Source organism: Moschus berezovskii, chromosome 5, assembly GCF_049115385.1.
Source record: "Moschus berezovskii isolate FMDL1 chromosome 5, NW_MosBer_1.0, whole genome shotgun sequence".
In the NCBI taxonomy this organism is placed as follows: domain Eukaryota; kingdom Metazoa; phylum Chordata; class Mammalia; order Artiodactyla; family Moschidae; genus Moschus; species Moschus berezovskii.
The window spans coordinates 29,045,687-29,068,016 of record NC_142464.1 but is presented as its reverse complement, the minus strand read 5'-3'; the positions used below and the strand labels follow the sequence as shown (position 1 = coordinate 29,068,016).

Below are 22,330 nucleotides of genomic sequence, written 5' to 3'. Positions count from 1 at the left end.
GACACCATCTAGCACTTTCATGGTTAGAGAGGAGAAGTCAACACCTGGCTTCAAAGGATAGAACTAACCTAAGGGCTAATGCAGCTGCTGACCTTAAGTTGAAGACAATTTTCATTTGCCATTCCAAAAGTCCTAGGGCCCTTAAGAATGAAGCTAAATCTAATCTTGAACAACAAGGCCTGGATGACAGCATATTTGTTTACAACATTTTTTTGTTTAGTCAACATTTTAAGTCCACTGTTAAGACCAACTGCTCAGAAAAGATTTCAAAATATTACTGCCCATTGACAATGCAAATGGTCACCCAAAGGCTCGGTTGGAGAGATAGAATGTTTTCATGCCTGCTAACACAACATCATTCTGTAGCTCATGTATCAAGGAGTAATTTTTCAAGTCTTATTTAAGAAACACATTTTATTGATGCCATTGATAGTGATTTCTCTGATGGATCAAGGCAAAGTAAATTGAAAAGCTTCTACTCCTAAAAAGGATTCACCATTCCAGATGCCATTAAGAACATTCATGATTCACTGGAAAAGGTCAACATATTAACATTCACAGGAGTTTGGAAGAAGTTGATTATATTTAGGATGACTTTGAGGGGTTTAAGACTTTAGTGGGGAAAGGAACTGCAGATGTGGTGGAAATAGCAAGAAAGCTAGAAGTGGAGCCTGAAGATGTGAAGGAATTGCTACAATTTCCTGATAAAACTTGAGCAGATGAGGAGTTGTTCCTTATGAATGAGCAAAAAAGAAAAAAGAAAAAAGCGGGGGCGGTGGCTGGGTTGGTTCTTAAGATAGAAACTACTGGTGAAGATGCTGTGAATACCACTTTTGTACATCTGAGTTTCTGACCTATATCATTTCCTTCTCTCTGAAAAACTTTTAAAACTTTTGCAAGGCAGGCATACTGGCAACAAATTATCTCAATTTCATTAATCTGAGAATGCCTTTATTTCTCTTTCACTTTTGAAAGATAATTTCATAGAATACAGTTGGTGTGTGTGTGTGTGTGTGTTTTGTCTCAACACTTTAAATATTTCACTCTCTTTTTGCTTGCATAGTTTCTGAGAATAAACTGGATGTAACTTTTACCTTTGTTTCTCTATAGGTAAGGTGTTTGTTCTTCTAGCTTCTTTCAAGGTGTTTTCTTTATCTTTCATTTTCTCCAGTTTGAGTATACTACACAGTTAAGTATAGTTTTGAAGTTTTTTAAAAATAACTTATTCTGCTTCATGTACTCAAGTTTCCTGGATCTATGGTTTGCTATTTGACATTAATTTGGAGGAAATTCTCAGTCATTATTACTTTAAATATCTCTTCTGTTGCTTTCTTTCTGGCATTCCTATTACCCATACGTCACAACTTTTATAGTTGTCCCATCGTTCTTGCATATTTTTTTTTCCCCAATTTTTTCTCTGCTTACCAGTTTTGAAAGTTTCTACTGACAAATCCCGAAGCTCAGGGATTCTTTCCTCAGCTGTGTATAATCTCCTAATGAACCCATCGAAGGCATTCATTTTTGTTAGTGTTTTTAGTTTCTAGCATTTCTGTTTGATTCTGAGAATTTCCATCTCTTTGTTTGTATTATCCATCTTTACTTACATGTTGTCTACCTTTCCACTGGAGCCCTTAGTGTATCAGTCAGAGTTGTTTTAAATTCATGGTCTGATAATGCCAACAGCCTTAGCATATCTGGGTCTGGTTCTGATGCTTTCTCTGTCTCTTCCAACTGTGTTTGTGCTTTTTAATAAATGCTATATATTTTTGTTTAAAAGGGAACATGATGTCCTGTATAAAAGGACCTGAGGTAACGTGGTAGTAAGTTGTAGGGGAAGAAGAAGAGTTCTCTAGTCCTATGATTAGGCTTCAGTTTTTCAGTGAGTCTGTGCCTCCTGGGCTAGATATTTCACAAGTGCTCCTCAGGGTTGTTTTTTTTTCCTTTTCTCACCCCCTTAGGTTGTGTGGGATGGCTAGAAAGGGCTGAAGTTGGGTATTTTTCTTCTCAGTTGGTTAGTATAACCCTAGAGGTTATACTCTGATAAAATAATTTCTGAGAGAAGTTCTTATTAAGCACAGAATGCTCTGCTGCTGAAAGTGGTTACCTTTTCTCTCCCCTTGACAGAAAAATCTTGGAGGTAAAACTCACATAAGAATATCCACCCAACACCACAATGGGTTACCCTTGGAGTCATTAACTCTCAGACTTGCCTACATAGAGCCTCCAGCTAATTTGTTAATTACATTTTACCTTTTCCTACCTTCAGCTAGAGAGGTTTCTGCTCTGTTAAATAGATTCTCTGTATCAACCTCAGTTCAGTTCAGTTCCTCAGTCATGTCCAACTCTTTGCCACCCCATGGACTGCAGCACACCAGGCCTCCCTGTCCATCATCAACTACCAGAGCTTACTCAAACTCATGTCCATTGAGCCAGTGATAACATACAACCATCTCTCTGTCATCTCCTTCTCCTCCTGCCCTCAATCTTTCCCAGCATCATGGTCTTTTCAAATGAGTCAGTTCTTTGAATCAGGTGGCCAAAGTATTGGAGTTTCAGCTTCAACATTAGTCCTTCCAATGAATATTCAGTACTGATTTCCTTTAGGATGGACTGGCTGGATCTCCTTGCAGTCCAAGGGACTACTTATAAGAGTATTCTCCAACACCACAGTTCAAAAGCATCACTTCTTCAGCACTTAGCATTCTTTACAGTCCAACACTCACATGCATACATGACCACTGGAAAAACCATAGCCCTGACTAGAAGAACCTTGTTGGCAAAGTAATGTCTCTGCTTTTTAATATGCTGTCTAGGTTGGTCATAACTTTTCTTCCAAGGACTAAGCGTCTTTTAATATCATGTCTTCAATCACCATCTGCAGTGATTTTGGCGCCCAAGAAAATAAAGTCAGCCACTGTTTCCACTGTTTCCCCATCTATTTGCCATGAAGTGATAGGACCAAATGCCATGATCTTAGTTTTCTGAATGTTGAGCTTTAAACCAACTTTTTCACTCTCCTCTTTCACTTTCATCAAGAGGCTCTTTAGTTCCTCTTCACTTTCTGGCATGAGGGTGGTGTAATCTGCATATCTGAGGTTATTGATATTTCTCCCAGCAATCTTGATTTCAGCTTGTGCTTTATCCAACCCAGCATTTCTTATGATGTACTCTGCATATAAGTTAAATAAGCAGGGTGACAATATACAGCCTTGACATACTCCTTTTCCTATTTGGAACCAATCTATTGTTCCATGTCCAGTTCTAACTTTTGCCTCCTGACCTGCATACAGATTTCTCAAGAGGCAGATCAGGTGGTCTGGTATTCCCAACTCTTTCAGAATTTTCCACAGTTTGTTGTGGTCCACACAGTCAAAGGCTTTGGCATAGTCAGTAAAGCAGATGTAGATGTTTTTCTAGAACTCTCTTTTTTTTTTCCCCCAATCTAGCACTTTTATTTTATTTTTTTTTAATTTAAAAAATTTTTATTTTTATTGGAGGCTAATTATTTTACAATATTATATTGGTTGGTTTTGCCATACATTGACATGAATCTACCCTGGGTGTACATGAGTTCCCCCTCCTGAACCCCCCTCCCACCTCCCTTCTCCCCTTATCCTCCCTCTGGGTCATCCCCACATACCAGCCCCAAACATCCTGTAACACGCATCGACCCTGAACTGGCGATTAATTTCACATATGGTAATATACATGTTTCAATGCCATTCTCCCAAACCATCCCACCCTCACCCTCTACCAGAGTCCCAAAGACTGTTTTATACATCTGTGTCTCTTTTGCTGTCTTGTATACAGGGTATCATTTGCATCTTTCTAAATTCCATACATATGCATTAGTATATCGTATTGGTGTTTTTCTTTCTGGCTTACTTCACTCTGTATAATAGGCTCTAGTTTCATCCACCTCATCAGAACTGGTTCAAATGCATTCTTTTTAATGGCTGAGTAATACTCCATTGTGTATATGTACCAAAGCTTTCTTATCCATTCGTCTGCAGATGGACATCTAGGTTGCTTCCATGTCCTGGCTATTATAAACAGTGCGGCAATGAACACTGGAGTACATGTGTCTCTTTAAATTCTGGTTTCCTCGGTGTGTATGCCCAGGAGTGCGATTGCTGGATCATATGGCAGTTCTATTTCCAGTTTTTTGAGGAATCTCCACACTGTTCTCCATAGTGGCTGTACTAGTTTGCATTCCCACCAACAGTGTAAGAGGGTTCCCTTCTCTCCACACCCTCTCCAGCATTTATTGCATGTAGACTTTTGGATAGCAGCCATTCTGACTGGCCTGAAATGGTATCTCATTGTGGTTTTGATTTGAATTTCTCTGATTATGAGTGATGTTGAGCATATTTTCATGTGTTTGTTAGCCATGTTTATGTCTTCTTTGGAGAAATGTCTGTTTAGTTCTTTGGCCCATTTTTTGATTGGGTCATTTATTTTTCTGGAATTGAGCTGCAGGAGCTGCTTGTATATTTTGAAGATTATTCCTTTATCAGTTGCTTCATTTGCTATTATTTTCTCCCATTCTGAAGGCTGCTAGTACAAATAATCTCACAATTTGTATGGAAATACAAAAAACCTCGAATAGCCAAAGCAATCTTGAGAAAGAAGAATGCAACTGGGGGAATCAACCTGCTGGCTCTACTACAAAGCCACAGTCATCAAGACAGTATGGTACTGGCATAAAGACAGAAATATAGATCAGTGGAACAAAATAGAAAGCCCAGAGATAAATCCATGCACCTATGGACACCTTATCTTCGACAAAGGAGGCAAGAATATAAAATGGAGAAAAGACAGTCTGTTTAACAAGTGGTGCTGGGAAAACTGGTCAGCCACTTGTAAAAGAATGAAACTAGAACACTTCCTAACACCATACACCAAAATAAACTCAAAATGGATTAGAGAGCTAAATGTAGGACCAGAAACTATAAAACTCCTAGAGGAGAACGTAGGCAAAACACTCTCTGACATAAATCACAGCAGGATCCTCCAAGACCCACCTCCCAGAATATTGGAAATAAAAGCAAAAATAAACAAATGGGACCTAATTAAAATCAAAAGCTTCTGCACAGCAAAGGAAACTATAAGCAAGGTGAAAAGACAGCCTTCAGAATGGAACTCTCTTGCTCTTCTGATGATCCAATTTGATATCTGGTTCCTCTGCCTTTTCTAAATCCAGCTTGAACATCTAGAAGTTCATGGTTAACATACTGTTGAAGCCTGGCTTGGAGAATTTTGAGCATTACATTGCTCACGTGTGAGATGAATGCAATTGTGCGGTAGTTTGAACATTCTTTGGCATTGCCTTTCTTTGGAACTGGAATGAAAAGTGACCTTTTCTAGTCCTGTGGCCACTGCTGAGTTTTCCAATTTGAGTGCAGCACTTTCACAGCATCATCTTTCAAGATTTGAAATAGCTCAACTGGAATTCAATCACCTCCACGAGCTTTGTTCGCAGTGATGCTTCCTAAGACCCACTAGACTTCACATTCCAGGATGTCTGGCTTTAGGTTGTTGATCACACCATCGTGATTATCTGGTTCATTTAGATCTTTTCTTGTACAGTTCTTCTGTGTATTCTTGCCACCTCTTCTTAATAATATCTTCTGCTTCTGTTAGGTCCATACCATTTCTGTCCTTTATCAAGCCCATCTTTGCATGAAATATTCCCTTGGTATCTCTAATTTTCTTGAAGAGACCTCTAGTCTTTCCCATTCTATTGTTTTCCTCTATTTCTTTGCACTGATAGCTCAGGAAGGCTTTCTTATCTCTCCTTACTATTTTAAGGAACGCTGCATTCAAATGGGTATATCTTTCGTTTTCTCTTTTGCCTTTTGCTTCTCTTCTTTTCACAGCTATTTGTAAGCCCTCCTCAGACAACCATTTTGCCTTTTTGCATTTCTTTTCCTTAGGGATGGTCTTGATCCCTGCCTCCTGTACAATGTCATGAACCTCTGTCCATAGTTCTTCAGGCACTCTATCAGATCTAACCCCTTTAATCTATTTGTCACTTCCACTGTATCATCATAGGGATTTGATTTAGGTCATACCTGAATGGTCCAGTGGTTTTCCCTACTTTTTTAAGTTTAAGTCTGAATTTGCCAGGAAGGAGTTCATGATCTGAGCCATAGTCAGCTCCTGGTCTTGTTTTTGCTGATTGGATAGAGTTTCTCCATCTTTGGCTGCAAGGAATATAATCAATCTGATTTCGGTATTGACCATTTGGTGATATCCATGTGTAGAGTCTTCTCTTGTGTTGTTGGAAGAGGGTGTTTGCTATGACCAGTGTGTTCTCTTGGGAAAACTCTATTAGCCTTTCCCTGCTTCATTCTGTATTCCAAGGCCAAATTTGTCTGTTACTTCAGGTAATTCTTGATTTCGTACTTTTGTATTCCAGTCTCCTATAACGAAAAGGACATCTTTTTTGGGAGTTAGATCTAGAAGGTCTTGGAGGTCTTCATAGAACCATTCAACTTCAGCTTCTTCAGCATTACTGGTCGGGGCATAGACTTGGATTACTGTGATATTGAATAGTTTACCTTGGAGACGAACAGATATCGTTCTGTTGTTTTGGAAATGCATCCAAGTATTACATTTTGGACTCTTTTTTTTAAACTAATTTATTTTACTTTACAATATTGTATTGGTTTTGCCATACATTGACTTGAATCTGCCATGAGTGTACATGTGTTCCCCATTCTGAACTCCCCTCCCACCTCCCTCCCCATCCCATCCCACTGGGTCATCCCAGTGCACCAGCCCCAAGCACCCTGTATCATGCACTGAACCTGGACTGGCGGTTCGTTTCACATATGATATTTTACATGTTTCAATGCCATTCTCCCATATCATCCCACCCTCCTCCTCTCCCACAGAGTCCAAAAGACTCTTCAATACATTTGTGTCTCTTTTGCTATCTCACATACAGGGTTATTGTTACCTTCTTTCTAAATTCCATATATATGCATTAGTATACTGTATTGGTGTTTTTATTTCTGGCTTACTTCACTCTGTATAATAGGCTCCAGTTTCATCCACCTCATTAGAACTTATTCAAATGTATTCTTTTTAATGGTTGAGTAGAAAGCTGATTGCTGAAGAATTGATGCTTTTGAACTGTGGTGTTGGAGAAGACTCTTGAGAGTCCCTTGTACTGCAAGGAGATCCAACCAGTCCATTCTAAAGGAGATCAACCCAGGTGTTCATTGGAAGGACTGATGCTAAAGCTGAAACTGCAATACTTTGGCCACCTCATGCGTCGAGTTGACTCACTGGAAAAGACTCTGATGCTAGGAAAGGTTGGGGGCGGGAGGAGAAGGGGATGACGGAGAATGAGATGGCTGGATGGCATCACCGACTCTGTGGACATGAGTTTGAGTGAACTCCAAGAGTTGGTGATGGACAGGGAGGCCTGGCGTGCTGTGATTCATGGGGTCATGGAGAGTCGGATACGACTGAGCGACTGAATTGAACTGAACTGAACTGAATATTCCATTGTGTATATGTACCAAAGGTTTCTTATCCATCCACCTGCTGATGGACATCTAGGTTGCTTCCATGTCCTGGCTATTATAAACAGTGCTGCGATGAACACTGGGGTACAGGTGTCTCTTTCAATTCTGGTTTCCTCAGTGTGTATGCCCAGCAGTGGGATTGCTGGGTCATATGGCAGTTCTATTTCCAGTTTTTTAAGGAATCTCCACACTGTTCTCCATAGTGGTTGTACTAGTTTGCATTCCCACCAACAGTGTAAGAGGATTTCCTTTTCTCCACACCCTCTCCAGCCTTTATTGCTTGTAGACTTTTGGATAGCAGCCATTCTGTCTGGTGTGAAATGGTACCTCATTGTGGTTTTGATTTGCATTTCTCTGATAATGAGTGATGTTGAGCATATTCTCATGTGTTTGTTAGCCATGTTTATGTCTTCTTTGGAGAAATGTCCGTTTAGTTCTTTGGCCCATTTTTTGATTGGGTCGTTTATTTTTCCGGAATTGTGCTGCAGGAGTTGCTTGTATATTTTTGAGATTAGTTCTTTGTCTGCATTTCAGACTCTTCTGTTCACTATGATGAGTACTCCATCCCTTCTAAGGAATTCTTGCCCACAGTAGTAGATATAATGGTCATCTGAGTTAAATTCAGCCATTCCAGTCCATTTTAGTTCACTGATTCCTAGAATGTCTACGTTCACTCTTGCCATCTCCTGTTTGATCACTTCCAATTTGCCTCGATTCATGGACCTAACATTCCAGGTTCCTATGCAATATTGCTCTTTACAACATCGGCCCTCGCTTCTAATATCTGGGATATTAACCTTTTATAAATATTTGGTGACAATGAAATGCTCTAAAATTTTAGTAGGGAAGCTAAGTTTTATTCAACTTTTAAAGGCAACAGCTGTTTGAAAATTTGGGGCTTAAGTTTTAAGAACATTAATATTGCCAGAAGTACAATGTTCCTTCTAGCTACCTTAAAACTAAATGTTAAAAGTAGGTTTTAAATAAAAATCTATTAATTGTTTCTAATATCCAAAATTTGACATAAGTTATGACAAATACTAAAATACAGATCTGTTAAGCAGTTATTATTTTTGACACATTCAAGAAAATATTTCCTCTTTGTCCACATATTGCTTATAAATAGAGCTGCTCATCTGATTTGGAGTGTATAGATTAAGCAGCGGCTTTGTTGGCTTATTGGAGAAGGAAATGGCAACCCACTCCAGTATTCTTGCCTGGAGAATCCCCATGGACAGAGGAGCCTGGCAGGCCAGGTCCAAGGGGTCACCAAGAGTTGGACATCACTGAGTGACTTTCACTTCACTTCATTTTGTTGGCTTATATTCTAATATTTATCAAATCTACATTTCTCATTTTCTATCCATTTACATTTCTTATTTCACATACCATTTGTAATAGCTTTATTCAGTGTTCCTTGTGGAGGACAAGAACCCTTCTTTTCCATCTGTGGTTTTGTTTCCTCTGTTTCTGGCAAGATGGTTTCCTTAGTTTCTTCATGTTCATTAGCACTGGTAGTTTTGAGGATCTGAAGTAAAACAAAAAAGCTTTTTAAGAAATATACTTTCCCACACAGAGTTCAAAAGTCTGTTCTTTACATTTGTGTCTCTTTTGCTGTTTTGCATATAGGTTCATCATTACCATCTTTCTAGGTGAGGGTGGGATGATTTGAGAGAATAGCATTGAAACATGTATATTATCATATGTGAAACAGATCGCCAGTCCAGGTTCGATGCATGAGACAGGGTGCTCAGGGCTGGTGCACGGGGATGACCCTGAAGGATGGGATGGGGAAGGAGGTGGGAGGGGGGTTCAGAATGGGGAACACATGTACACCCATGGCTGATTCATAGGAATGTATGGCAAAAACCACCACAATACTATAAAGTAATTAGCCTCCAATTAAAATAAATAAATTAAAAAAAGAAATATACTTTCATACAATTTTATGAGTGTAAGAAACCACCAAATCTCATAACTAAATTCACATTATTACTGTGAACATGGAAAATTAGATGAGCAGCCTTATTTACAAGCAATAAGTGGACAAAGGGGAAATAGTTCCTTAAGTTAGCTAGAAGGAACGTATCAGTTATTTAAACTGGATCACGACTAATCTGTTGGAGTTCTGATGATGAAATCTTTTTCTGGAAGTCTGTCCAGTAGAACCATATTATTTTAAATTTTAAATTTACACAGATGAGAATGAAGTCTTATCAGTTCAGTTCAGTTCAGTTGCTCAGTCGTGTCCGACTCTCCGCGACCCCATGAATCACAGCACGCCAGGCCTCCCTGTCCATCACCAACTCCCAGAGTTCACTCAAACTCATGTCCATCGAGTTGGTGATGCCATCCAGCCATCTCATTCTCTGTCGTCCCTGTCTCCTCCCACCCCCAATTCTTCCCAGCATCAGACTCTTTTCCAGTGAGTCAACTTGACGCATGAGGTGGCCAAAGTATTGAAGTTTCAGCTTCAGCATCAGTCCTTCCAATGAACACCCAGGATTGATCTCCTTTAGAATGGACTGGTTGGATCTCCTTGCAGTCCAAGGGACTCTCAAGAGTCTTCTCCAGCACCACAGTTCAAAAGCATCAATTCTTTGGCGATCAGCTTTCTTCACAATCCAACTCTCACATCCATACATGACCACGGGAAAAACCATTGCCTTGACTAGATGGACCTTGGTTGGCAAAGTAATGTCTCTGCTTTTTAATATGCTACCTAGGTTGGTCATAACTTTCCTTCCAAGGAGTAAGCGTCTTTTAATTTCATGGCTGCAATCAGCATCTGCAGTGATTTTGGAGCCCCCAAAAATAAAGTCTGACACTGTTTCCACTGTTTCTCCATCTATTTCCCAAAAATAAAGTCTGACACTGTTTCCACTGTTTCTCCATCTATTTCCCATGAAGTGATGGGACCAGATGCCATGATCTTTGTTTTCTGAATGTTGAGCTTCAAGCCAACCTTTTCACTCTCCTCTTTCACTTTCATCAAGAGGCTTTTGAGTTCCTCTTCACTTTCTGCCATAAGGGTGGTGTCATCTGCATATCTGAGGTTATTGATATTTCTCCCAGCAATCTTGATTCCAGCTTGTGCTTCTTCCAGCCCAGCGTTCCTCATGATGTACTCTGCATATAAGTTAAATAAGCAGGGTGACAATATACAACCTTGACGTACTCCTTTTCCTATTTGGAACCAGTCTGTTGTTCCATGTCCAATTCTAACTGTTGCTTCCTGACCTGCATACAGGTTTCTCAAGAGGCAGGTCAGGTGGTATGGTGTTCCCAACTCATTCAGAATGTTCCACAGTTTATTGTGATACACACAGTCAAAGGCTTTGGCATAGTTTTCATAGATAAAAGTAATTAAAATCAACAGTGAGTATTTTAAATATTTTTAAAAAGGACTTTTTTGACTCTTAAAAACTGTAGAAACTCCTATTTTAAAAGTAAACAATTTATAATTCTAATTATGACCAATTATTATTTAGTAAAATAAGACCAACAAAAGTTGGTCTAATGACTTACTCTATACACTTACAAATATGAAAACCTGGGTCTCTTCAAATGTACAGCAGAACATTTAAATTAATTTACATTTTTCTTTACCTCTTATATACTACTAAGTTTATTCTGGACATGGCAAGAAATAATAAGCAAATTTCTATTATTCCTAAAATCTGTTTTAGTTTCAAAATAATCTACAGTCACCTCTTACCGTGTTTTCATTCCTTTTCTTCAGTTCAGTTCAGTTCAGTTCAGTCGCTCAGTCGTGTCCGACTCTCCGCGACCCCATGAATCACAGCACGCCAGGACTCCCTGTCCATCACCAACTCCCGGAGCTCACTCAAACTCATGTCCACAGAGTCGGTGATGCCATCCAGCCATCTCATTCTCCGTCGTCCCCTTCTCCTCCCGCCCCCAACCTTTCCCAGCATCAGAGTCTTCTCCAGTGAGTCAACTCGTCGCATGAGGTGCCAAAGTATTGCAGTTTCAGCTTTAGCATCAGTCCCACCAATGAACATCCAGGATTGATCTCCTTTAGAATGGACTGGTTGGATTTCCTTGCAGTCCAAGGGACTCTCAAGAGTCTTCTCCAACACCACAGTTCAAAAGCATCGATTCTTCGGCGATCAGCTTTCTTCACAGTCCAACTCTCACATCCATACATGACCACGGGAAAAACCATTGCCTTGACTAGACGGACCTTGGTTGGCAAAGTAATGTCTCTGCTTTTTAATACACTATCAAGGTTGGTCATAACTTTCCTTCCAAGGAGCAAGCATCTGTTAATTTCATGGCTGCAATCAGCATCCGCAGTGATTTTGGAGCCCAAAATAATAAACTCTGACACTGTTTCCACTATTTTTCCATCTATTTCCCATGAAGTGATGGGACCAGATGCCATGATCTTTGTTTTCTGAATGTTGAGCTTCAAGCCAACCTTTTCACTCTCCTCTTTCACTTTCATCAAGAGGCTTTTGAGTTCCTCTTCACTTTCTGCCATAAGGGTAGTGTCATCTGCATATCTGAGGTAATTGATATTTCTCCCAGCAATCTTGATTCCAGCTTGTGCCTCTTCCAGCCCAGGATTCCTCATGATGTACTCTGCATATAAGTTAAATAAGCAAGGTGACAATATACAACCTTGATGTACACCTTTTCCTATTTGGAACCAGTCTGTTGTTCCATGTCCAGTTCTAACTGTTGCTTCCTGACCTGCATACAGGTTTCTCAAGAGGCAGGTCAGGTGGTCTGGGATTCCCATGTCTTTCAGAATTTTCCACAGTTTATTGTGATCCACACAGTCAAAGGCTTTGGCATAGTCAATGAAACAGAAATAGATGTTTTTCTGGAACTCTCTTGCTTTCTCCATGATCCAGCAGATGTTGGCAATTTGATCTCTGGTGCCTCTGCCTTTTCTAAAACCTGCTTGAACATCTGGGAGTTCACGGTTTACATACTGCTGAAGTCTGGCTTGGAGAATTTTGAGCATGACTTTACTAGCGTGTGAGATGAGTGCAATTGTGCAGTAGTTTGAGCATTCTTTGGCATTGCCTTTCTTTGGGATTGGAATGAAGACTGACCTTTTCCAGTCCTGTGGCCACTGCTGAGTTTTCCAAATCTGCTGGCATATTGAGTGCAGCACTTTCACAGCATCATCTTTCAAGACTTGAAATAGCTCAACTGGAATTCCATCACCTCCACTAGCTTTGTTAGTAGTGATGCTTTCTAAGGCCCACTTGACTTCACATTCCAAGATGTCTGGCTCTAGGTCAGTGATCACGTTATCATGACTATCTTGGTCGTGAAGATTTTTTTGTACAGTTCTTCTGTGTATTCCTGCCACCTCTTCTTAATATCTTCTGCTTCTGTTAGGTCCATACCATTTCTGTCCTTTATCGAGCCCATCTTTGCATGAAATGTTCCCTTGGAATCTCTAATTTTCTTGAAGAGGTCTCTTGTTTTTCCTATTCTGTTGTTTTCCTCTATTTCTTTGCATTGATCACTGAGGAAGGCTTTCTTATCTCTCCTTGCTATTCTTTGGAACTCTGCATTCAGATGCTTATATCTTTCCTTTTCTCCTTTGCTTTTCGCCTCTCTTCTTTTCACAGCTATTTGTAAGGCCTCCTCAGACAGCCATTTCGCTCTTTTGCATTCCTTTTCTTGCTGCTGCTGCTGCTGCTGCTAAGTCACTTCAGTCGTGTCCGACTCTGTGTGACCCCATAGACGGAAGCCCACAAGGCTCTCCCGTCCCTGAGATTCTCCAGGCAAGAACACTGGAGTGGGTTGCCATTTCCTTCTCCAATGTGTGAAAGTGAAAAGTGAAAGTGAAGTCGCTCAGTCGCATCCGACCCTTAGCGACCCAATGGACTTCAGCCCACCAGGCTCCTCCATCCATCGGATTTTCTAGGCAAGAATACTGGAGTGGCTTGCCATTGCCTTCTCCGTTCCTTTTCTTAGGGCCTATTAAAACTAGTTATTTTTAAATGACCACTTCTCAGTTTTAAACCAAATATATGGAAAAACTTATTAACTTTAAAAATAAATTTTAACATTAGATAGGTTTTTATGTCATATGTTACAATATAGTTTTAAGCCTTTACCTCAGGAGTTGTAGATGACTGGACATTTTCATCCTCCAAGTGTTCATTTTGTGGTTCTTCACTGTACATGCTAATATTCAAAAGTAATTTGAAAGGAAAAAGAAAAATACTATAAGTCCATTTGAAAACACGGTTAAGTGGGATTAATTTGTTACCATAAAGTTTTATCACAGTCAAGTCAGATATCTGAATAGTCTAAATAGCCCAAATAGTCATTTTTAAAGTTATTAACCAAAGTCATGTGCATGATTTTTAAAAATCGTAACACAAAAAATTTGATACTTCTCAGTAGCTCATAATCCTGGGCCATATATTAAAAGTATATATTAGAAAACTAAGTTCTTTATTTCATGCACTGAACTAGTATGTTTCAGATAATTTCCATAATTGATTTACTCTACTCATTCAAATCCTGCAAAAAGATCTAAACTTAAAACCTACATCTATCAGCATAATGTCTTTCTACATGGTCCATTAGAAGGTCTGTATGTCCAACATTTAAGCAAAATAAAATAGCTTTTATTTTGAATAAGAATGAACTAGGAAGAAAAAGAGTGAACTAAAACCACCTCAAGGGAAGAATTATTTCTGGAAAAGCTTATTTAAAAATATCTGTTGTTTCTACCTTCTCTGTGATCTTTGCTTCTTTGAGTAGAGGGAGAGTATCTTTGCCTTAAAAATATCTTTCAATTCTTGAGTTACTGTTGAGGACAAAATTAAAGATTTCAAGTTTTAATTTTAAGTACTTGACAAGAATGTGTTTAAAGTATCTATTTTTTTTTTGAGTGTTGTATTTGTATGACACAGGATGAATTTACTGTCAAGGAAACAGATAATATTTTTATTTTTATTTATTATTATTATTATTTTATTGGAGGCAAATTACTTTACATTAATATATTGGTTGATTTTGCCATACATTGACACGAATCTGCCCCGGGTGTACATGTGTTCCCCTTCTTGAACCCCCCTCCCACCTCCCTCTTCCCCATATCCTCCCTCCAGGTCATCCCCGTGCACCAGCCCCAAGCATCCTGTATCATGCGTCGAACCTGGACTGGTGATTCATTTCACACATGATAATATACATGCTACAATGCCGTTCTCCCCAATCATCCCACCTTCACCCTCTCCCACAGAGTCCCAAAGACTGTTCTATATACCTATGTCTCTTTTGCAGTCTCGTATACAGGGTTAAGGTTACCATCTTTCTAAATTCCATATATATGCGTTAGTATACTGTATTGATGTTTTTCTTTCTGGCTTACTTCACTCTGTATAATAGGCTCCAATTTCATCCACCTCATTAGAATCTATGATTTTAAAGGCAAACAATTTTAATAATGAAAGTTTTTAATGAAATGGAACATTAACATCTGAGTAAACCATATGCTAACCCACTCCAGTGTTCTTGCCTAGAGAATCCCAGGGACGGGAGAGCCTGTTGGGCTGCCCTCTATGGGGTCGCATAGAGTCAGACAAGACTGAACTGACTTAGCAGCAGCAAACCATATGCTGGGTGCTTACAGCAACCCTATGAACCATAGCCCACCAGGCTCCTCTGTCCATGGGATTCTCCAGGTGTGAACTGGAGTGGGTTGCCATGTCCTCCTCCAGGGAATCTTCCTGACCTAGGGACTGAACCCTTGTTTCTTACGTCTTCTGCATTAGCAGTCAGGTTCTTTACCACTAGCGCCACCTGGGAAGCCCTGAATTTTAATAACGGAAGTTTTTAATGAAATGGAACATTAACATCTGAGTAAACCATATGCTGAGTGCTTACATATATTCTCACTTTAATAAAGCAAAATATTAGTGTTTAAAATCCTACAAGAGGGGAAGGGAGGCTTCAGAGGATGGGGATATATGTATAATTATGGCTGATTTATGTTGTTATACAGCAGAAACCAACACAACATTGTAAAGCAATTATCTTCCAATTAAAAAAATAAAATCCTGTGAGGAATCGTAGCTGAATTTATGACACTAAAACAGAAAATAACATTTATTTTAAAATTAGATCTCTAAGACCTTTTAAAGTAGAACTTCATTTTAATTCAAGGGAATATCAAAATTATTAGACTGACTATCTGTCATTAGCTGTTAGACCAAAAGCTCAGTGTTAGTAAGCTCTGTGATCAAGAAATGTGGGTCAATCGCCTAAGCTGGGTCAAATTCTGAAGGGATAGGCTGAGGGTTCAGTTCAGGTCAGTTCAGTCGCTCAGTTGTGTCCAAATCTTTGTGATCCCATGGACTGCAGCACACAGGCCTCCCTGTCCATCACCAACTCCTGGAGTTCACTCAAACTCATGTCCATAGAGTCGGTGATGCCATCCAGCCATCTCATCCTCTGTCGTCCCCTTCTCCTCCTGCCCTCAATCTTTCCCAGCATCACGGTCTTTTCAAATGAGTCAGTTCTTTGCATCAGGTGGCCAAAGTATTGGAGTTTCAGCTTCAATATCAGTCCTTCCAATGAATATTCAGGACTGATTTCCTTAGGGTGGACTGGCTGGATCTCCTTGCAGTCCAAGGAACTCTCAAGAGTCTTCTCCAACACCACAGTTCAAAAACATCACTTCTTTAGCGCTCAGCTTTATTTACAGTCCAGCTCTCATATCCATACATGATTACTGGAAAAACCATAGCCCTGACTAGATGGACCTTTGTTGGCAAAGTAACGTCTCTGCTTTTTAATATGCTGTCTAGGTTGGTCATAACTTTTCTTCCAAGGACTAAGCGTCTTTTAATATCATGTCTGCAATCACCATCTGCAGTGATTTTGGAGCCCAAGAAAATAAAGTCTGACACTGTTTCCCCATCTATTTCCCATGAAATGATGGGACCAGATGCCATGATCTTAGTTTTCTGAATGTTGAGCTTTAAGCCAACCTTTTCACTCTCCTCTTTCACTTTCATCAAGAGGCTCTTGAGTTCTTCTTCGCTTTCTGCCATAACGGTGGTGTCATCTGCATATCTGAGGTTATTGATATTTCTCCCGGCAATCTTGACTTCAGCTTGTGCTTGATCCAACCCGGCGTTTCTCAAGTCAGTCAGTCAGTCAGTACTCTGCACATAAGTTAAATAAGCAGGGTGACAATATACAGTCTTGACGTACTCCTTTTCCTATTTGGAACCAGTCTGTTGTTCCATGTCCAGTTCTAACTATTGTTTCCTGACCTGCATACAGATTTCTCAAGAGGCAGGTAAGGTGGTCTGGTATTTCAATCTCTTGAAGAATTTTTCACAGTTTGTGGTAATCCACAAACTGTGGCTGAGGATTAGCACCATTAAAATATTTGAGCTCTAGTGCACATAAGTCATTAGGTCAGGGCACAAAATTCACCCAATGAATAATTTCTGAATGTTACTCTTTCGGACTCTGAAGGTTAAAGCAGCAAAACAAAACAGGAATATAGGTTTCTGCTCTCATGGAGCTTATATTCTGTAGAGGGTAAGGGAAAAATGGTATTTTCAGACTGCAATTTAATACTGAAGAAAATAAACCAGCATGATGTTACACTGATCAAGGGGACATTTCAACTGTGATCTGAATGAGGTGACACTGTGAGTCATAACTAGGCAGATGGACTAGGAACACACAAATATAACATCAAGAATCATACAAGGATTCATCAAGAGTCATATCAAGAGAACAGGGAGCATATTTTAAGATCTGCAACTATGTCATCATTAGGACTGTGCTTCTCAGGTGGCACTGGGCTTACCCGGTGGCTCAGGTGGTAAAGAATCTGCCTGCAAAGCAGGAGACCCAGGTTTAGTCCCTGAGTCGGGAAGATCCCCTGAGAAGGGACTGGCTACCCACTCCAGTATTCTTGCCTGGAGAATTCCATGGACAGAGGAACCTGGTGGGCTACAGTCCATGGGGTCACAAAGAGTCAGACACAATTGAGTGACTAACATTTTTTCACTTTCCCAGGCAGCACCAGTGGTAAAGAATCTGTCTGCCAATTCAGGAGACATAAGAGACTGGGATTTGATCCCTGGGTCAGGAAGATCCCCTGGAGAAGGAAACAGCAATCTACTCAAGTACTCTTGCCTGGAGAATCCCATGGACAAAGGAGCCTGGCAGGCTGCAGTCCGTAGGGTTACAAGGAGTCGGATACAACTGAAATGACTTAGCATGCATGCACCCACATGATCAGGATAGCAGGACCTGGGATCCAGGGGAGCAAACATAAAACCTAGATAAGGAGTCTGAATAATAAATGTACAGGTCAGGAGGTATAAGAGAAACTTGGTATTTTTCAAGCAATATTTGTGCCTGGCAATTACTCAACGGTGTTCATGGTGAAAGTCACTCAGTCGTGTCCGACTTTTTGTGACCCCATGAACTATACAGTCCATGGAATTCTCCAGACCAGAATACTGGAGTAGGTAGCCTTTCCCTTCTCCAGGGGATCTTCCCAATCCAGGGATCAAACCCAGGTCTCCCGCATTGCAGGCGGATTCTTTACCAGCTGAGCCACAAGGGAAGCCCAATTATTCAATACTCTTTACATATTTATCAAAAGTAGAACTGATAGGTCATATGCATAGTAACTAAAAGCAAGAGATTTGGAACTGAGATAGAAGTGATTTATTTCCCTAGGCCTCAGCTTCCTTATCTGTAAAATAATGGTATAATATTGCTTAATTTACTGGTTATTGTGAGGATTAAAAGATAATAACAGCTGACACAAGCTGGACTGTGCTGAACACTTAACATGAATCATCTCATTTGATTCTCATAACTCTATGAATTATTTACTGTTATTATCCTTATTTTACAGCTGTTAAAACTGAGACCCAGGAAGGTTAAGTAATTTTCCCAAAGTCACACAGCTAGCAAGTGGCATAGCTGGAATTTGAACCAAATACTCTTGAGTATTATTCAAATCCTCGTTAACTCTGGTATCATCTGTCTCTTCCTTTTAGTTATTCTGGTGATACTGCATTGCGGATTTAAGTTACATTTTCTTGATGACTAATGTATTTCATATATTTATTGGTCATTTAAATATCTTCCTTAGTAAAGTATCTATTTAACTCACTTAATCCACTTAAAAAGTGAATTGGTTGACTTTTTCTAACTGATTTGTTGGGAGCTCTTTATGCAGTCTAGAACGGATCTTTTCTTGAATATATAAATCCCATTTATATAGTCTCTGTGGCTTGCATTTTCACTCTGATGATGTCTTTGAATTAACAGAAGTTTTTATTTTAATTTAGTCCAATTTATTCTTTTCTTCCTTTATGGCTAGAGCTTTATTTTAGAAATCTTTGCCAACCCTGAGATCATAAAGGTATTCTCTTTACATATTCTTCTAGAAGCATTAGTGTTGTGTCTCTCACATTTAGATCTATAATCCATTTTGAATTGATTTTTCTGTATAGTGTGAGGAGGAGATAAAAAGTTCATTTTTTTCCCTTATGATATCTAATTGACTCAGCATGGCTCATTTGGTAAAGAATCTGCCTGCAATGTGGAAGACCTGGGTTCCATCCCTGGGTTGGGAAGATCCCCTGGAAGAGGGCATGGAATCACTCCAGTATTCTTGCCTGGAGAATCCCCATGGACCGAAAAGCCTGGCAGGATACAGTCCACGGGGTCACAAAGAGTCAGACACGACTGAGCGATGACATACAGCACAACATATTCACTTAAAGTATCATCTTTACCCATTACAATGCAGGCTCACCTTTATTGCAAATCAGAGGACCACATACGTGTAAATTTATTTGGGGATTCTATTCTAGTCCACTGGTCTAGTTTTCTATCCTTATGCAACACTACATTAGTCCACGTATAATATGTATTGAGAGTTGGACTGACTCTCTGCATTTGTGTATAAATTTTAGAATCAAGTTGTCAAATCACAAATACACACAAGTGCACGCACACATGCACACATATACAACCTGCTGGAATCCTGTTTGAAATTTCACTGAATCTACAGATTAATTTGGGGAGAACTGATATTTTTTTTTTCCTCTGGTCACACACACTGTGAGGTTTGTGGGACCTTAATTCCCCGACCAGGGATTGATCCTGTGCTCTTGGCCGGGAAAGCACAGAGTCTTAACTGCTGGACCACCAGGAAATTCCCGGAATTGACATCTTAATAGTAACGAGTCTTCCAATCCTTGGACACTGTATATCCTTCCAGTTATTTAGATTTTCTTTAATAACATTTTGCAGTTTTCAGCACATCTTTCATTAGGCTTATTTCTAGGTAGGTTTATTTCTAGGCATTGATGCTTTTTTCAATATTACCAAAATAGTATCATTTTAGAAATTCATTATTTGTTTTTACTAATATAATGCAGGCCTTAAAATTCACTTTATTCTAATAATCTATAGATTCTTTTGGATTTTCTAAGTATAAACTATGTTGTTGGCAAATATGAGTTTTATTTATGCATTTAATCTTTTTCTTTCTTTTCTTTCTTACAACCAATTGCACTGGTTACTGGTTGTAACCTGACTTTATGTTGCCTCATATTCTTATTGACCTTGGTATTGTCTGTTTTCATGCTTTCCCTGTTTAACTATAGATTTGTTGGTAATAAAGCCTTACGTTATTTATTTGTCTGAAATGTCTTAATTTCACCTTCACTTTTGAAGGGGATTCTTATTGGATACAGAATTCTAGGCTAGAAGTTATTTTCTGTAAGCATTTAAAAAATGTTCCACTGTATTCTGGGTCCCATAATTTCTGCTGAGAATTAAACTATCACTCTTACCATGGTTCCTTTGAAGATAATGTATTTTCCCTCCCTTTGGCTGATACTAATTAATGATAGTTACTAGAATTTTCTAATTTTAATAAAATATACATGATATAAAATTAACCACTTTTAAGAGATTAAGTACATTCACACAGGCTTCCCTGGTGGCTCAGTGGTATAGAAACCACCTCCTAATGCAGGAGACATGGGTTCAATCCTTGGGTCAAGAAGATCCCCTGGAGTAGGAAATGGCAACCCACTCCAGCATTCTTGCCTGGAAAATCCCATGGACTGAGGAACCTGGCAGGCTACAGTCCATAGGGTAGCAAAAGAGTTGGATACAACTTAGTAACTGAAGAATACAAAATATATTCACACTGTTAAACAAACATCACCTCTCTCCATCTCCAGAACTTTTTCATCATCCTAAACCAAAATTCTGCATCCATTAAACAATAAATCCCTATTCTTCCCTCTCCAAACCCCTTGGTAACCACCATTCTACTTTCTGTCTCTTAAGGATTTGACTACCCTAGGTACTTTATATAATCATAAAAACTTGTCCTTTTGCATCTGGTTTATTTGGTAAAATGTCTTCAAAATTCATCCATGTTGTAACAAGTTATCAGAATTTCCTTCCTTTTTAATCTGAATAATATTCCATTTGTGTATATACCACATTGTGTTTATCCCTTCATTTGTTGATGGACATTTGGGCTGTTTTCACCTTCGGGGGTATTGTGAATCCTGCTGCGATAACAAGGATCTACAAATAACTGCTTTCAGTTCTTTTGGGTACATACAAAGGAGAACTGATGGATCACATGGTTATTCTATGCTTAATTCTTTGAGGAACTGCCATACTGTTTTCCACAGTGACTATACCATTTTATATTTACATTAGTGAAACTCAAGGGTTCCAATTTCTCCACACACTTGTTAATACCTGTTATTTTATTAATGACCACCATAATGAATATGAAGTGGTATCTCACTGTGGTTTTGATTTGCATTTCTCTTAGAAGGAAATGGCAACCCACTCCAGTGTTCTTGCCTGGAGTATCCCAGGGATGGGGGAGCCTGGTGGGCTGCCGTCTATGGGGTCTCACAGAGTCGGACACGACTGACGCGACTTAGCAGCAGCAGCAGCAATGATTTTGATGTTGAGAATCTTTTCATTGGTTATTCAAATATTTATTGGCTATTCAAATATCTCTTTTGAAGAAATGTCTATTCAAGTCCTTTGCCCATTTTAAAACTATTTTTTTCATTGTTGAATTACAGGGTTCTTTAAATATTATGGATGTTAATCACTTATCTGATATCTGGCTTGCAAATATGAATATTTTCTTTCATTCTATGGGTTGCCTTTTAAACTCTGTTGACAGTGTCCTTCCACGTGTAAAAGTTTTTAATTTTGATGTTTTCTGATTCGTGTTTTTTCTTTTCGCCTGTACTTTGGGTGTAAAATTCAAGAAATCATTGCCAAATCCAAATTCATGAAGCTTTCCTCCTATTTTTTTCTTCTAAGACTTTTATAAAAGTTTTAGTTCTTAGAATCATAGTCATTTTAACATATCTGTCTCCTAACTCAAAAATCTGGGTCATTTTTTAATGTTTCTATTTTCAATTTTCTGTCTTGGTTTATGGTCATATAGTGTTGTCTAATAGCTGGCATGGCTAATCATTTTTATTGAAAACTTGACATTGCGTATAAGAAATGATACAGTATCTAAATGATATCTTCCTCCAGAGGGAATGTATGGAGTTGGGGAGTGCTAGTCACTTTAAGCAAATCAGGGACTGAGCTCAGTAGTGGTAGCTTCATAATATTCAGTTCTACTTCTGTTCTAGTTCCTAGGGAATATCTTGCCTGAGATGATGCTCCCAACAAATTATGATAGTCGCACTTATTTTTCCTAGATCTGAGCTACATTACCATTTTCCCTTGGTTCA

General features: G+C 39.2%; 1 protein-coding gene across 1 annotated transcript in view; it reads right to left on the bottom strand.

Annotated features, from left to right (window-relative positions):
* SLC9B1 (solute carrier family 9 member B1) overlaps window positions 1-22,330 on the bottom strand; it is an 88,292-nt gene that overhangs the window by 48,682 nt on the left and 17,280 nt on the right. The window contains exons 3-4 of the mRNA XM_088836031.1: window positions 13,646-13,715; window positions 8,928-9,066 (exon numbers count right to left, since the gene is read on the bottom strand). Coding sequence (XP_088692157.1) covers window positions 8,928-9,066; window positions 13,646-13,714 — 208 coding nt within the window. The 5' untranslated portion in view covers window position 13,715. The remainder of the gene's footprint in view (window positions 1-8,927; window positions 9,067-13,645; window positions 13,716-22,330) is intronic.